This window comes from Meriones unguiculatus, chromosome 2 (assembly GCF_030254825.1).
Source record: "Meriones unguiculatus strain TT.TT164.6M chromosome 2, Bangor_MerUng_6.1, whole genome shotgun sequence".
NCBI lineage: Eukaryota > Metazoa > Chordata > Mammalia > Rodentia > Muridae > Meriones > Meriones unguiculatus.
Window position 1 is genome coordinate 144,636,076 of NC_083350.1, and position 17,599 is coordinate 144,653,674.

At 44.6% G+C, this 17,599-nt stretch overlaps 1 protein-coding gene across 5 annotated transcripts in view; it reads right to left on the reverse strand.

The window, feature by feature from the left end:
* Nucleotides 1–17,599, reverse strand: part of Trpc3 (transient receptor potential cation channel subfamily C member 3) — a 136,775-nt gene that overhangs the window by 13,568 nt on the left and 105,608 nt on the right. For all 5 annotated transcript variants that reach the window (XM_060378232.1, XM_021655160.2, XM_060378231.1 and 2 more), the window contains 6 exons: nt 15,142–15,306; nt 12,341–12,557; nt 10,918–11,151; nt 8,372–8,636; nt 4,747–4,942; nt 1,775–1,984 (listed from right to left, as the gene is read on the reverse strand). In XM_060378232.1, coding sequence (XP_060234215.1) covers nt 1,775–1,984; nt 4,747–4,942; nt 8,372–8,636; nt 10,918–11,151; nt 12,341–12,557; nt 15,142–15,306 — 1,287 coding nt within the window. The remainder of the gene's footprint in view (nt 1–1,774; nt 1,985–4,746; nt 4,943–8,371; nt 8,637–10,917; nt 11,152–12,340; nt 12,558–15,141; nt 15,307–17,599) is intronic.

Below are 17,599 nucleotides of genomic sequence, written 5' to 3' on the forward strand. Positions count from 1 at the left end.
CAGGTCTAAGGTCCCTGAACTCTGTTGCCTCCAGAAAGAAAACTTCAAGCTATGCTCTTTGGTGCACAAAAAGCTGTTAGTGCCCACGCTTGTTGAGACACCTCTCTTTTTTGTTAAATAATAAAGACTTAGGTAGCTAAGCGTCCCTAGAAGGACAAAACATTTATCAGCACGCCGTCAATCTTAACAACTCCCAGGACATTAGGAGAAGCTATGCCCCAGTATCTGAAAAGGGCTGAGCCATGACTGCCAGAAACCCTTGATGCCACATATGCCCAGCACTGGCTGTGGATCGGTGACCTGGCATAGGAGACTTACTTGAATGGCTTGTCTCAGCTATAGGTAGGTAATGATATCCATGTCACACAAGTTCTAAACACACAGTGTGGAACCTGATAAGGAAGGGCCCTGATGTTTGACGAGATGGTACGGAGAACACCCCACATAATCCCCACAAAAGTGGGGGAAAGTGCCTTTCCTCTTCTGGGTAAGACAGTGTATCTGTGTGGCTTGCTAATAAGCTTTAAGAGCCAGCTCTGATTCGGGTCTAGCCGGGTGACGGACCCTTCCCTTCACCATGTATCTGTGAGATGTTATTTGAACAAGGCACGGACAGCCCATCACTGCTGTGGAGTTTAACAGCCATGAGAGAGTGTATCCACATCACCCAGAAACCCTTAAAAAGTCACTTCCTTTTACACTTATTTCTCTATGCTGGGGTTTGAACCGAGGGCTTCGTACATGCACAGGAGGCACCATGCCACTGAACCACACTCCCAGCACAAGGTCCCTTTCTGTAAAGGTGAGATTCTAGGGCTGGGAACACAGATCTACCTTTAAAAAGTAAGGAATTAAATTGGATCAGTCCTGTCCTTTCCCCAGCTTCAGTGGAGAAAAACCTTCTCCCTTTGCTCAAGAAAGCCCGTGTTTTAAGGTTTCCCTGGGCACGGTCATAAAAATTTTAAAGACAGAACCTTGCTTCGTAGTTCTACCTGGTCTCAAAATCACAACATAGCTCACCCCACGTCGGGCTCAGCACCTTCCTGCCTCAGTCTACCACGTGCTGGGATTCCGGGCATGTGACACCACGCCAGGCTCCACTTTCCCAATTTTAGACAGCAGCAGTATTTGAATCTCACAAGCCTGTTCCTGTCTGCTTCCTTCCCTGTTATTTTAAACACGCCTATAATGTTGTGTCTCCGACCCCAATTCTGTGTATGGAAGCCAAGTTCACACTGATGAAGTGCCACCGTGAAACTCACCTTCCTAACACTCTTCTTTATAAAGGGCATTTATTGCTATTTGGGAGTATGCTCAGGCTTGTATCTATGGCACGGTACTAAGGGAAAGATTATTCTGCCGTCTCTCCAAATACAGTGGTGGTGAACTATGCATGTGCCAAGGGAAAAGTCTGAGGTTAGTTATTTAACTTCACAGTGACCAGTTTGAAGCATGGGGCACATGGATTCAAAGCATCTTTTTTTTTTTTTTTTTTTTACAATAACTTTCTATTGTTTTTTCATTTAGTGAGCTTTTTATTTGCTTGTTTATATTTTGGTACTTCCCATGAAAAGCTGACCCCAAATAGGGCATAGACTAAGTGACTATTTGAAGCACTCTGCAGATAGTATTAGTCTATGAAAGACCATGGAGTAGACAGCCACATTCAATATCTTCTAAGTTCACATGTGCAAATTAGTGAACAAACATTAACAGACCAGGAGAAGGAGACAAAACATTTATTTCAGGATCTTGGTTTGTTTTCAATACCTACCCTGGACTTTGAGTTACCCATGCCCAATTCCAGGTCCTTCTGAAATCTTCTCCTCCTGCATTTGGAAAAGTTAGTGATCCTCATGATGAAGTACACGAATGATTTCGGACTAGGGACCAGACTGAAGGGTGGGGGCAATGTCTTCCCATCATCAAAGTAGGACAACCAAAGCTTTGAGCGAGCGAACTTCCACTCTACATCGCTGTCATCCTGTCACAAAATAAAACTCAGGGTTAGTTACTCCATTCTAACTGTATGTGTGCTTGTGGGTGTGTTCTCATGTGTGCTTGTGTGTGTGTACTTGTGTACGTGTGTGTGCTGGTGTGTCCTTGTGTGTATGTGCTTGTGTATGTGTGTGCTTATGTGTGCATATACCTGTGTTGGCTTGAAGAGAGGCTCGGATGCCTTGGAGCTGTAGTTGCCTGCCACCTGATGTGGGTGCTGGGAACTAAGCTCTGGTCCTTTTCAAGAACAATATTTACTCTTCATTTCTAAGACGTCTATCTCTCCAGTCCCACAGCTGCTCAATTTTATTTATTTATTTATTTAAATTATTTTTTTTACATTAATTACATTTTATTCAGTACCCTAGCTATAGTCCCCTTCCTCATTCCCTCCCAATCCCGCCCTCCCTCCCTCATCTCCTCCCATGCCCTTCCCACAGTCCACTGATAGGGGAGGTCCTCCTCCCCTTCCATCTGACCCTAGCTTATCAGGTCTCATCAGGACAGGCTGCAATGTCCTCCTCTGTGGCCTGGTAAGGCTGCTCTTCCCTCAGGGGGTGTGGTCAAAGAGCCAGCCACTGGGTTCATGTCAGAGACAGTCCCTGTTCCCCTTATTAGGGAACCGAGTTGGACACTGAGCTGCCATGGGCTACATCTGAACAAGGATTCTAGGTTATATCCATGAATGGACCTTGGTTGGAGTATCAGTCTCAGAAAAGATCCCTGTGCCCAGATATTTTGGTTCTGTTGCTCTCCTTGTAGAGTTCCTGTCTTCTCCAGGTCTTACTAACTCCCCCTTCTTTCATATAATTCCCTGCACTCTGTCCAAAGTTTGGCTATGAGTCTTAGCATCTGCTTTGATACACTGCCAGGTAGAGTCTTTCAGAGGCCCTCTGTGATAGGCTCCTGTGCTGTTCCCTGTTTTCTCCCTCTTCTGATGTCCATCCTGTTTGCCTCTCTGAGTGAGGATTGATAATCTTACCCAGGGTCCTCCTTCTTGCTTAGCTTCTTTAGATGTACAGATTTTAGTATGTTTATCCTATCTTATAGGTCTAGTATCCATTTATAAGTGCAGCTGCTAAATTTTAAACTAGACATTCTAGGCCTAATTTACAATCTTACAGCAATTATATTGTTTTAAATAATTAACTTATTCACATTTATCTGCATATAATCCCTACATGTCTACATAATATAAACTCACAAATCTGATACCCAAAGGCTTTCTCTTCCATATGCCTCTGTCTGTACCCACTGAGAATGAACCAGCATTTCCTGTTCCTCATTCCGAGGTAAAGCAAAAAGGTGAGAGAAATTCAGGGTCACAAAAGGATAAAACTATTAATCACTAGCTCCCTCTGTCACCACAGCCATCTTTTCACATCCATCATTGTTTCTCATTCTCTGCCATCCTCCTTGCTCTTCAGAGCCATCTATGCCACTTCGTAGATGCCATGAATTTTACTCTAAAGGCAAAGGTGAAGATGGCATTTAGATACGTTGATTTTACCTCATGCATCTTAATTCATTTTGAGGATTTCACACTAGCCCAGATTGGCCTGGAACTCACACTAGCCTAGGCTAGCCTCCCTGTCACTTCCTCCTCAGTGCTGGACAACAGTCTTAAGCCAACACACTTCACTGGATCAATTACATTTTGAAGTTTGTGTTTGTCCTACATGTCCCCAAATGTCACATAAATTCTCCTGAGGCCAGGACCTGTCTCCATCTTTTCCCCCTCCCAATGCTCCCACGGCAATTGGCACAACCATCCTCACTGACGGAAGGACGTGAAGCAGGGTCACAGGCACAGGAAGTGGTGGGCTCACTTTAGTCCTATTCACCTACACTGACGTCACCATACAAGCAGACACTCACAGTCTATACCTTTAGTCTCTATAGAATCTACTGTACTGGTTGACATTAATTGGCACCGTGACAGGATATAGGATCACCTAAGAGAAGACCCTGGGCATTCTTGTGAAGGAGTTTTTAGAGTGAGTTGGTTTAGGTGGGATGCCCTATCCTAAATGTGGGTGGCTGCGGTTCAGGACTGCATAGAGGAGAAAATGAGCTGAGGACCGCTGTTCATCTTCCTCTCTGTCCGGACCCAGAATGCAATGTGCCTCCAGCTCCTGCTGCCGTGACTCCCACCATGGCAGACTGTACCGTTGAACTGTCAGCCCCAGATAAACTCCTCCTTCCTTAATTTGCTTTGTCACAGCAACAAGTAAAATAACCAACGTGCCTCCCTTCTGCGCTGAGGACACTGTAACAGGAACCCGTTACGACAGTGCACATGGGAGCTAGGCTTGGTGCCGCCCACATGCCATCCCAGCACCTGGGAATGTAAAGTGGGTGGGCACCAGGAGTTTGAGGCCTGGGTCACATAGCGAGGTCCTGGGAAGCCTGCGTATAGAGTGACACCCTGTCTTCAAAAACCCAGGCAGGCATAGCTATTTGGTGGAGGTAGCACACAGCTAAGCAAAGATACTGAATTCCAAAGCAGAAGACATAAAAAAAGTATAAAACAATGAAGAAAGCTATAGAACCAACAAATCCAAAATCCAAAGCTGAGCGGTTTCCAGAGATTGAACATTTTGCTTAAAGTACACAGTCAACTCAACCACCATAGCTTCCACCAGGAGCAGTGTGAGTGGCCCAGGAGACAGTAATCTCCCTGCGGCCAACATTTCTAGACAACAGTCTCAAAACTTCTGAGAGATGCAGGGGACAAGAAACACTCACCTCAATTTCTTGGTATGAGCTATTAATCATAGCAATTAGCATGTTGAGTAAAACAACCACCATCGTTACATTGTATATTCCATAAAGGACATATCCAATATTCTCTATAAATTTGTGATCATACTTGAGGACAACAGAAGTCACTTCAGACAGTCCAAATATAGACCAAAACAAAGTCTTGAAACTTTCTTCGACGCTGTTAAAAAAAAAATAAAAACACGGCAATAAATACTTTCTGCTGTTAAAAAGCAAAAACAAGTTAGTATCTAATATTGCACTGGTGTAAAATATTACTATGAAATGCTATCATCACAAACTCCTAACAATTGCTTTTATAAAAATATTTATTTATGTGTGCTGATGTTTTGTTTGCATGTGTGTCTGTACACCACTGCATGCAGTGCCTGTGGAGGCCAGAAGGGGGCGATAGATGTCCTGGAACTGGAGTTACAGATGGTTGTCAAGCACATGGAGGCTGGGAATTGAATCCAGGTCTTCTGCATGAGCAACCAGAGCTCTTGATTACTGAGCTATCTCTCTAGCCCATAATAACTGCTTCTAATAAAAACTTTAGGAGTAGAATTGTACTGTTTTGATATATATCACATCTATGTATCTATGTATCTATGTATCTATCTATCTATCCATCCATCCATCCAGTATTTCACTATGTGGCCCAGGCTGTCATTGAATTGAAACCCTGCATACAGATTCTACGTGGTAGTATTTCAGGTGTATGCCACCATGTCCAGGTTGTTAGGCTGCTTTGCAGCAATTATCCCCTGGGATTTTCCGGAACTGGTGTCAATGCCTAGCTTTTCCGAAGTTACTGAGATTAAAGACTCACTCCGCAGGAGAAAGCAGGCATTGTGAAGTTATGTCAAAACAGCTATGCTTTTCTTCTGGAAGGATGGAAGTTTGGGAGACTAATTTTGTAGGTGGTTTGGAAATTTAAATCAAACTTCCTGGGTTTAAAATTAAACACCTACTTAAAAAAAAAAATGCACAATTCATCATGACTTGCAGTGGAGTAGTTTGTGCCCAGAAAAAAAACAAAACAAAACAAAACAAAACAAAACAAAAACCTCAATATCCAGGGAACAGGCCAAAGAATTTTGATGCATCCAGATGGTGGGATGCTGTGCAGCCACTGGGGATGAGGAGGCATATTTATCTTCATATATTTATAATATACATGATAGCAATAGTACACTAAGTGAAAAACAAAATGCAGCAAATGTGAAATGCCAAGTCATCTGAATACAAAAGAGGGGGTTCTCTGTATACTTACTTTTTTATTTTTGGTAAAAAAAATAATAAATCTCTGAAAGTGTTCCATGGCTTCCAGGAATGAAAGATGGAGGGCCAGGGTTTGAAGGAGAGGCTTTTCACTGTAAACAGCCTCTGTTTGAATTCTGGCCACAAGAATACACAGTCAGCTTTGCTATCTGTGGGGAATTAGTTCCTGAGATCCCCATGGGCACCCATATCTGAGGACGATCAAGGGAATCCCAGGTAAATGCTACTGTATTTTCAGGGCACCAGTGTTATCACTTCCTGTGTTACTTAAACCTTCTTTTGGTTACTTAAAATGTCAAACTGTAACGCAAAGCTATGCAGATAATTGCTACACTACAGTGTTTAGGGAATGGTGGCACTGCATGTTCAGTAAAGACACAATGTTCTAAAAGAATATCTTGATCCATGGTTGGTTGCATGTGAGGTACAGATTCTGAAAGCCAGCTGCACCTCCTCTATGAAAATAACTCTCAGTTGGAAGAGGAGACAACAGAACGAGAGTTCCAGTTCCTCGGCACATGTAGTGTGCAGGGCCTGGCCAGGCTAAGCACCAGGCTTCATCTCTCCTATGACTTCCATCCACTGGCACTCAGCTCATTTTGTCCTGTGTTCTTCAGATCTGTGAACTGAGTAAAGAACCCTTAAACAGTCGTCACGCAGGTCAGGCTCCCTACGAATCATAGGTGGAAAACAGTCTCCCCCCGCCAGAAAATGACTTATGAAAACAGCACTTTAAAATATTTTTAACAAATTCTAAATATTAATGATCAGCAAGCTTAAATAGTAGTTTACTTATTTATCTATTTAACCGTTCAGCTAGTATCACTGGAACATCTGATATGTTCTAGATATGTTGTTAGTTCCTGGGCACAGAGGGTGGAGAATAAAGGATTCTGTTGTGATAGAAAGAGTTTCCCTCTGTCACAACACCTTGGCACGTGGAGGCAGGAGACAGAGCACTCTAGCCCCCATTCCTGCATTTATTCATCCTATCACAGCACCGCCCTGCCTCTTCCTCTTGCTCCTTTGTTAATTCACCTGCCTCAGCCACAGCATCTGTGGGCCAGGTGTGTGTGGGGAGAAAGAGGGATGCTGGGAGGAAAGGACGCTGCGGTTCTGAGCCCCTACTGTGGGCAAGAGGCATTACGTAACTAGCCTTATGTAATTCTCACGACGACCTTATTTAAAATCTATCACGCTTATTTTAAAAATGAGGAAAGTGATGCTGGAAAAATGTTCAGTTTAACCAAAGGGTGCAGATAGAAAATAGCAGAACTGTGTTAAAATCCTGGCCTGTCGACTTTCCAGGCGACAGTCTTTCCACTAGGCTGTGTTGCCAGATCTCCCTACAAAAAAGTACTGTGCTTTACAGGCTATTGTGAGAAGGGAGAACAGGGCCCTGTACAGGGTCCTGATCATTCACAAAGAGAGTCACCGGATTTGGTTTTTGTTGTTGTTGTTGTTTTTTTTTTTTTTTTTGGCTTTGTTTTTTTTTTGTTTTGTTTTGTTTTGTTTGCTTGTTTGTTTTGTTTCTTGTTCATTTATTACAACAAATTGGTCCTCTGGCTTCCTTTACTTTTAAGACCTGCTCTACAATAACTATTTAAAAATTAATTTCAGAACAATTCACATGTCTCCAGGGACATGGTGCTATATTTTATCCACAGGGAACTGACCGAGTTGCTGGCTTACAGGTGGGGCAATACGGGGAGCAAAGGAAAGGCGGAGAAAGTTTGTGATATTCTTGCCTGCAAGGGCTGAAACTCATAGGGAGGGTTCCATCCCCATGACAAGCAAATGCCTATGGGTACCAGAGAGAGAATCTCACAGTTGGGGTAGCTCCATGCAGGGGGGACAGGGGGTAGGGGCTCTCCCATGATAGTGACTATGAAGTATAATCAAGAAAGGCTTCAGGGATGAGGTGAATCTTCAGGGCAAGGGGTGGAGGCAGCACTGCCCTCCCAGGGTCTGTTCTTGTACTTTATCCCCTGTTCTCAACTACTGATGAAAACGTTAACAGAGAAGCTGAAAGAGTAATACAGACTTCAAACTGATGAAGTTAAATTTAGCAGCCGCTATTAGGCATTCGCCACCCAATCTTCTTAAAATAGCCCTTTCGGGCCAGTATTTTTCCAGCTCCTGATCGAATTGGTGGTGAGATCTCACTAAACTCCAGGAGCGACCTGTGTGACCAGCTGCAGACACTGATTTTTATGGACTGTTTCGCTGCTCTCGAGAATGGCTTCATTATGACAGCTGACAGTCTTCATTTGCTGAGCCCTTTAGAATGTCATTTTAGACCATTTTAGTACGATGTCTTACTTACGTGGTAAAAGCGGGGTTGACTTTGGCCCCAAGGTAGTAAGAATACAGTATGAACATGCCAATCATGAAAGCCAAAAACACCATAATGAAGAGAACCATGAACTTGAAGATGTCCTTCACAGTCCTTCCAAGAGAGATCTGCAGGGGCCCAAAGCTCTCGTTTGCAGGGAGGATGTATGCAATCCGGGAGAAGCTAAGCACCACAGCTATGGCATAGAGGCCTTCGGAGATGATCTGAGGGTCAGAAGGGAGCCATTTATCTCTAGCTAGAAATGGGGAGAGAGAGATTAAAATGGTGTTTTAAAAAAATTTATTCCTAACTATGCAAAAACAAACACTGCAAACAGATCTATTATATAGAGAGGTGATTCTTGCTTCAGTTGAGTCTGCTGGCAGTTTAATTAATTGTCCAGAGTCTATTTTTTTAATGTTAAACTAGAAACAACATCCATATTTCAATGGACGAAACCCTATTATGAAGACAGTAAGATGGTCTCATATTGCAGAGAAACCAAATAAAATACTAGAGAGGGAGAGAGAGAGAGAGAGAGAGAGAGAGAGAGAGAGAGAGAGAGAGAGAGATTCATTTTTTTTTTTTATGGACATGACTATATCCAGGACAAGAGGCAACTGGTATTCACTTTCCCCTTAGGGGTCAGCTTTATTCCCTGGTTGTTCTGCCATCCTATAGGCAAAGCCTCAGTGAAACTTTTCTTGAAGGTCAAATCATATACGACAGGAGTATCACCAAATCATAGTGGTGCTGACTCATGAGACCTGAGCCATGGGGCAGACTCCCAGGAAGTGTAACTATGTTAGACCTGGAGCGAGGACCCCAATAGTCTACAGCAGATCCGGTTCCCTGGCGAGCCGATGAAATAATAAATGGTTAATTCTGGGCCAACTAAGTGATTTCCAAAAGAATGGCTGCACCGTAGAATTTGCACTCCAAGCCTGACATCTGTTGAATGTTCACCGAGTGTTAGACACTGCCTTCAGCGACCCAGGACCAGTCCTCTCTTTGTAAGAACAGAAAGACTTTCAGAGAGGTTTGAAAACATATGTAAAGGAAGTAGGGAAGCCCAAATTAGTAAATTCCCCTCCAGCCAACAGTTATTAAACACCCATGAAAAAATTTAAACCTGCAGGTTATAGAAACAATCAAAATCGCATGTCACATAAAACAGTCTTTCAATTCTTTAATCATAAATGGTGTCCGCTTGCCCCTTTGATCCAATGTCTTCAGTACATTAAAACTCATGCTTGTTGGTGACAATAGATAATGTGTTTAAATTGCATGCACTGCAATTTGTATGTTTTGGAGACTCCCTAAAAATGCTTAAGTTCTCCTCACAGCATTGAGTCTGAATCATGTGGATTCTTCTTTCCAACCACAATACTTCCAAAATCTGTATTTTAGGCTTTCTTATCCATAAAACGTGTGCCAGACAATAATTTATTCTATTTTAATTAATTTACTGTGGTGTTTGGGCTAAGCAAGCACTCCAGCAGTATGCAATCCCTCTATGCCTTTATTTGTTTAATTTATTGTTTTTCATTTATTTATATGCAGGATCTCACTAGGTTCCCCAGGCAGGCTTGGAGCCTGTGACCGTTCTGTCTCCCGTGTAGCTGGATTGCAGGCCTGACTGACGTACGCAGGAGACAGAAGGAATGACAAGTTGCCAGTGACAGCTCCTTAATACCGCTGCGGCAAAGCTGGCCTCAGTGTCCTTCCGCCCGCATGTCCTTGCCATGAGAAAGACACAACATCCTCCCCAGCGTCTAGAGTTCCCACAGCCAACCTTCTCCTGTGTGTGAAATGCAGCTCCTACATCCTGCCTCTGCTGAGTTCTCATTCATCCTATCCCATGCGACCGAGCATCTAGCTTCTCAGAGTCTGGGATTCATGCTCTCCTCACTGCCCACAAACACACATTTCTCACGTTAAACATGCAATGGTTGCCTATTGATCTCGGGTTCGGCAGCCTATAACTTCGGTGATGGACAATCAACCGTGGTCTGAAAACATCAAATAGCAAATCCTAGAAACAAACAGTGTGTACGCTTTAAACTGCCCAGCCTTCTAAGCACCAGAACTGTACAGTTCCCACTGGTTCCGTCCTTCACAGGGCACGAGTCACTCTCTGCCCAGCACATCCACAGTGGGTAGGCTGTCTGCCCCTTACTGCCTGAGTAGCAGTGTAGCTCATCAGACTGGCATGTCTGTAATTACTCACTGATAGCCCCAGAGCTCAAAAGCAGTGATGCCAAACGTTTTATTACAGTGTACTGTTCCAATTTTTGTGTTTTATTAGTTATTAATCAATTATGTCCTCTAATTTATAAATCAAGCTCCATCACAGGCATTTATTTACTTTTGAGAAAAAAAACATAGCATGTGTAGGGTTTTGTTCTACCGGCGGCTTCAGGCATCTGCGGGGAGTCTGAGTCCAGAACTCCGATAGGGGAGCATGTCTTGATGGACACTGCTTTCCAAAAATGCCCTTCCTGAAACACGAAAGGACCCCGCAGCCGACCACTCACCGTAGGTGAAATACTGAACCTCGGGTGGGAGTGTAACCTCGCTCAGGTCGCTCTCCTGCACGTGGCTGTCCACATACTGCTGCGCTTTGGTCGCCTGCAGGAAGGCGAGGAGCCTGGCCGTGAAGGCAGCGATGAAGATGGAGAGCATGCCGAAATCAAGCACGTTCCACAGCTGCACGATGTACTCCCGGGGCCCTTCCAGCCACAGCTCCTTGCACTCCGACCACATCATCCCTGCGCAGGAAGCCAGAGGCCGTGTGTTAGGTTTGCCAGCTGAGGCTGGGGAGCCAACAGTCGGTTCACATCCAGGAAAGGTGAGACGCCAGCACCAACCGACCGTGCCGGGGCCCTGGCAGAGCTGAGTGGAGAGGAAGCTTCCACTTAGGGGCTGATGGTCTCGTCCATGTCAGAATTTAAAGGAACGCGCAACACCCGGATCGCTGACAACACAGAAGGGGGCGGGAAAGGAGCAAGCTGAACTCTGCTAGTCCAAGGCTTATGGAGGACAGAAAAGGGAGCCTAGGAAATCAAAGAGGCTAATGAATCGGATCACAGAAACGTAGGGGCACAAGAAAGCCCCTGAGTGAGAAAGTCCCTGCTCCACTGCCTCCTCAGGAGGCCAGAAATATCATCCGAAAAAGATCCAGTTCTAGAGGAAAATGTCATTTGAGGAAAAAAAAGGATGAAACGCTCAGGTGAAAATTGCCCCGACTGTGATGTGCCCATGGACGCCCAGCCTTCAGTATTGTGACAGGATGTCATTTACAAGTGTGTTGGGCTACATCCATAGCCCAGTGTGTGGGATGCGTGCACCCGAGGGCCACAGCTGGACACGTTGTAACGTTTTTAAAAGAACTACAAAGCTCACAATAAAGTTTATAAAATAATGGCCTGCCCCTGGCTGAGGCCGTGAGGCGAATGAGTGGAGAACTAACCTACTCAGAACAGCAGGGAACACACAGGCGGTGGCAGAGCACAGAAAGACACGGGATAGGAAGGATAGGGATCAACCACAGAGCAGTTCTGCTTCCTGAGATGGAGCAGAATTTTTTTTCCCTCCTGCTGCTTCAAATTTTTCCTTTAACACAGCTGCTCAAAATGAGTAAACGAAGTTAAGTAACAGACATTTCTGAAAACGGAGGGAGGCACTCCTAAAATTCCTGAAACTCAAGCAGTATATAATGAAGGCTCCTTAGTTGCAAGTATTTCAATGAAATAGTTGGGCCCGTGTTAACAGTTTAGTGCCAGCATACCTTTCAGCATTATTTACTGTTAAATTCTTTAGTTATTTTCTTATTTAGCTAATGTTTTAATGGTGATGTCCTCATCGTATATGTTACAATAGTTTTAGTAGAAAATGGTAATCGTTTCGGTAACTATTTATGTATTTTTGGATCGAAATTAGGGAGCTTAAAAGGCTTACCAAGAACCCAGACCATAATAAGCATTTCCGTCCATGTGAACTGGGTGGTCTTCACCCTGAAGATCTGCTTGGGGTAGTCGATGACCGTGATGTTTGGCAGCGTGGTGATACCTTCAAACCTGTCTGAGGCGTTGAACACAAGCAGACCCAGAAAGATAATGAAGGAGGCAGCATGTGCCACAAACTTCATGAAAGGGCTCCGAAGAATTTTCCCCAGCTGCAGTGTGACAGAGAGAGGGAAGGGGAGAAGGGAGGGAGAGGGAGAAGGAAGGGAGAGAAGGAGATGTTCTAGAAAATTCTGCCTCTACTTGCAACACTCACTATACAGAATAAAAGTGAATAAATAAAGGGAGCCGGATGCCTTCTGCAGGACTGCCCAACCCTCTGGTCCACTCACTTCCCAGGATAGTTATGAATGTTGCTCATTGCACTTGGAAGACATCAAGTAACAACGCCAAAGGTTGGATGCCCTGACTGATCTGCACTGTGCAAACTACTCTTCTTTATTTTTAGGGAGATTTTTCCCTCTAAAAATAATGCCGAAAGTCTTGCAAATTCAGTTTCTAAATGTCTACTCTGCTGTAAATCAAGCTGCACCAGCTGATGCCCTTCTGAAAACCCCAGTGTGTGAGATGGCTCTTATTCTTATTTTTGCCTGAAAGATGGTTGCTAAGCCAAGGTTCTTAGGCCTGGAAAGAGAACTTGAGTTTGTTGACTCACTTAGGGCATTGAAGATTAAAAAATTACTACACTGTAAACAAATTTTAGTACTCATTTCCAATAATCCAGAATCATCATACCATGTGTCATATTTTAAAAGGAAGAAAACATTAGAATCAAGATAAATATCTTACCAGTTCCTATCTGCATATTTGAGAGAAATATAATAATTGGAACTTCTAAGTAAGGTGGCTTGATGAAAAATAATAATATCTGAGTTCTGAGAATGATACATATAATAAAGACATGTCTAAGGTCATCTTATAAGGTCATCTTATTTGAGGGTGGCACCTTAAAAATATCTTGTGATACACCGCCTGCAAAAGTCTCATGTTCTAATAGAAATGAGAAACAGTTTCTCTTGCCCCCAGCACAATCTAAGGATTAGGAACATTGGACATAATCTGTCAAATACATTCTCTAGTCTGCACACTCAGAGCCTGATTTTTAACTCAGTCTGTGACCTTAAAAAATGATCTGGTTCTCATTTAGAAGACTAACTTCAAACAAATGTCCGGAACCTTCATTTTCTATCGACAAATGAGTAGCGAATGTCAAGTATTTCTGCATTGGAGCATCATGCACACAGACGGTTGCTACCTTTCCGTACCGCACACAGAGACACAAGCAACAATACAATTGCACATCCTGGTGCTGGGGCAGCTGTGGAGGCTGTGTTTGGCATCACTGCCCAGGCACATGCTGTTTCCTGAGAACTGCCAAGTCCGTTTTTCTGATTGATCTTTAAAACTTTAAATAAGATAAAAATAAAACAGTATGCTCGTCTTTAAAATGGGATATATGTGGAGTCTGGCGCTTTTTTCCTTACAGCATCGGAGCCAGGGCTTCATGCACACCTGGCAAATGCTCTAACGCTGAGCTTTGTCCCCAGCGTAAGAATTCCTCACAGAGGCTGGAGATCAACATGGAGTGTCATGGTTCTGCGCGCCACCTTGGTTTTTGGACCGAGAGTTCTCCGGTTAGCTACGGTGGCTGGCTAGTCTTCCAGTCTCTAGCCCTCCAGCACTGAGATGGCGGGCACATGCCAGCATCCCTAGCTTTGTCTGTGGAGGCTAGGGATAGAACTTGGGACGTGGGTGCGAGGCAAGCACCTCATCAACTAAGGGACTCCTCAGCCTGAGAATTCTGAAGTTCCCTCTCTACCCTGTAATAAGCACAGCCATGCACAGGCTCCAGGAATGGCGACTTCTGAGCCGGGGGGCCACGTTAGACTTACGGGGTCATCTAGAAGTGACCTGGACTCATTTTGCCTGAGGCAGATTCTGACTTAAATAAAACCACACTTGAACCACGCTCGATAAACAGTTAACGGAGCCGAAGGCGGCTTCTTCTCAGGGAAGTGCCCTTCATTAGCGGGACGGGTTCTGTTAGCATGACTCATATTCGCTTCCACACCTTGCGCAGGGGATTTCTTAATCACAGATTAGCTTGACTTGGGCAGGTTGAGAGAAGAAAGGCACGAGAGTGATCAAAGCGAAGTTAAGCAGTGTAAAAAAAAGAAAGAAAGAAAGGAGAACTAAAGTACGCCACGCCAATTCTACACACGTTGGAGGTTTCTGGAAGAACAAAGGACTTGAGGAGCCACCACGGACATGACCGAAGGTGAAATAACACCACTGATATCCGTGTGCTTAATACTCGGCCCCAGGTGTTTCTAATGGCTTCAAACGAGAGCCCTGAAAACAGCTATTTTGTGGTCTCCCTGAGTGCAGCTGTCTCCTTCCCTCCCCTTCCTCTAGCCAGCACCAGCCATGCTCTCCCTACCATGCTGTCCGTGGTAACTGCACAACTTCCCTCTAGCCATTTCTTCCTTCCTGTCTACCATGAGGATTTTTACCTAAAAGCCTGTATACGTCACGCCTGCACACGCCTCTTGCTAGTACCAAACCATTTCCAGTTCTATCCTTGAGGTGGTCCTCTCACTAAAAAGCGGAACCTGTGTTCCGCAGCCACATGAAAGGCAGCACCAAAGAGGCGGGAGACCGAATTTTAGCTTTTGCACCTTCCCAACAAAGATACACATTACACCAACCACAGAGGGAAGGCGGAGAGGCCAGTACCCTGCTACAAGGTGCAATCCAATAGCCGATAGCAAGGAACGGAAGGCCCAAGGCCACGACCAACACGACCAGACACTTGATAGCGATGGTCTGCTCCCGAAGGCCAGAGAGGTTCTCGTACCAGATCGTCAGAAGCTGCTGCTGGCAGTTGGGGTGAGCCACAAACTGTGGGGAGCAGAGAGAGAGGTGTTAGCATTGCCCCGCGCACAGCTGGCATCGCAATACGTACCTTTCCGGGACACACCCTGCTCAAGCCTCCTCTGTCTTGCTTCCCTTTAGAACCAAGGTGGACAGCAGAGGAGAGAGTTGCTGTTGCCCTCACTCACAGTCCTCTCCCAACTGACTCCTCTCTGGCAGAGAGTGACCTTCCATTTCTTTTGGGAAAGCCTGTCCCCACCATGCCACCCGTCAGCTTCCTTGCACTCATTTCAAAACGGAAGGGGAAATCAGTTATCATGCTTACTGTTGACTAGAAGTAAGAGAGATGCTACTAAATTTCATGAGTTGCTCCTAAAATACAACACGTACGAAAAACAAATAAAGGATGGGGCGTTTGCACCGTGTGAGCTGTGCCTGAGTGTGAAGAGATGTGCACAGTGGAAGCCAGCGGGTGTTCTACAGGGCTGACGCCAGCACCACCCCTAACTGCTGACTTACCTCTCTAGCCGTTTTTGTTTTTTTAGAGCCTTGTACATTTAGTTTCTACATGCTTACATCTTGACTGTAAAACGTTTTTTGGTTTTCTGACACAGGGGCTCATACTTCAGCCCAGGCTGGCCTATTCATAACTTTCCTTGTTGGATGACTTAGTGTGAAAAACATTATTGCTTTTTGGTCCGATGTTGTGTGTCTCCTTCAAATTCACTTTTTGAACTCCTAACTCCCAATGCGCTTGCTGGCCTCAGGAGGCAAGGCTTCAGAGCATGCTTGGGGCCTAAGGATGGAGTCCATGAGATGACGACATTGGTGCCAGTGTGTAATAACACCCCTCCCCCCCCCCCGTTTTTCCCACATGTAGTACAAAGAGAAGTTAGTAGTTTGCAACTCAATGGGTGGCTTTGGCCAGGAACAGCTTTGCTGCCATCTTGAGCTCAAGCTTCCAGCCCCAGTGCTGTAAGAAATGAGTTTGTGTTGTCTCTAAATCACCCTAACTATGGTGCCTTGTCGTAGCACCCGAAGCTGATTATCCCACCATTGCTGATTGCCAACTTTCCTTTCTAAACCACTTACTTACTGTCTTCCCCTTTCCTCCTTTTTCTTTTAAGACAGGGTCTCGCTAACTACGAGCCCAGCTGGTTTGAGCCTGGGATCCTGCCTCAGACTCTTGTATACTGGGGGTAAAGATGTGAACCAGTACATCTTTACTGTAAGGCTCACAGTTGACACTGTCTGCCACACTAATGCAGTCATTAGGGGACCGCCTGGAAGATTCTGTAGATGCAATCTAGACTGAAGAATTCCCAGGTCCTCTGGTTCTATGAAGAGCCCCAAATCTCCACTTCCGCCCTGTGTTATATTTAGACCATTTCTTTTCTGCTTCACTCCTCCCTCTACAGCTTATAAATGTCTGTTTATTCATTCACTCTTCAGAATGCTTTATACACTTACTCTCAACCAGCTACTGCCCTGAGCATTTGGCAAAACTAGGAGAACTGGTACTACTCTAAGTTGTAAGCAGTCATTTCTTTAGAGCACACAGTAGGCTGTCAATAAATGGAATATAAAAGCCATTATAACAAAACTCTGAACTCTACATCCTTGCCAAGACAATAAAACACAATCATCTTATAAACATTAATGGAAATGTCTCTGTGGTAGTGAGAACCTTCACGAATCCTAGTGAAAGCTCTTTGAAGACAGCAGCCAGCCAAGCTGAGGACAAGGAGCTGGGCATACTAGGAGAGCCACAGGTTGAGTATAGAATGTCGTCGTATCAGGGCAGGCAGTGGTGGTGCAGGCCTTTAATGCCAGTACTCAGGAGGCAGAGGCAAGAAGATCTCTGTTAGTTCAAGGCCAGCCTGGTCTACAGGATGAGTTCTAGGATAGCCAAAAGTATACACAGAGAAACCCTGCCTCAACAAAACAAACAAGTATCAGATTACTGTTTGGGGAGTCAAGTATGTACTTTTTTTCAGGGAGGAGGCAACCCAAAGATTTCTAGAGAGCAGAGTATCCACATGACTAAGAGACAAATGCACACGTATGCCCAAAAGATGCTGTATCATACCATAAGGACACTTGCTCAGTTACGTTCACAGCAGCTTTATTCGTAATAGCTAGAAACTGGAAATACTCTAGATGTCCCTCAACCAAAGAATGGATAAAGAAAATGGGGTACATTTACACAATGAAGTTATTACTCAGCTATTAAAAACAAGGAAATCATAAACTCTGCAGGCAAATGGTTGGGACTAGAAAAGATCATCCTTAGTAAGGTATCCCAGACCTCAGAGAGACA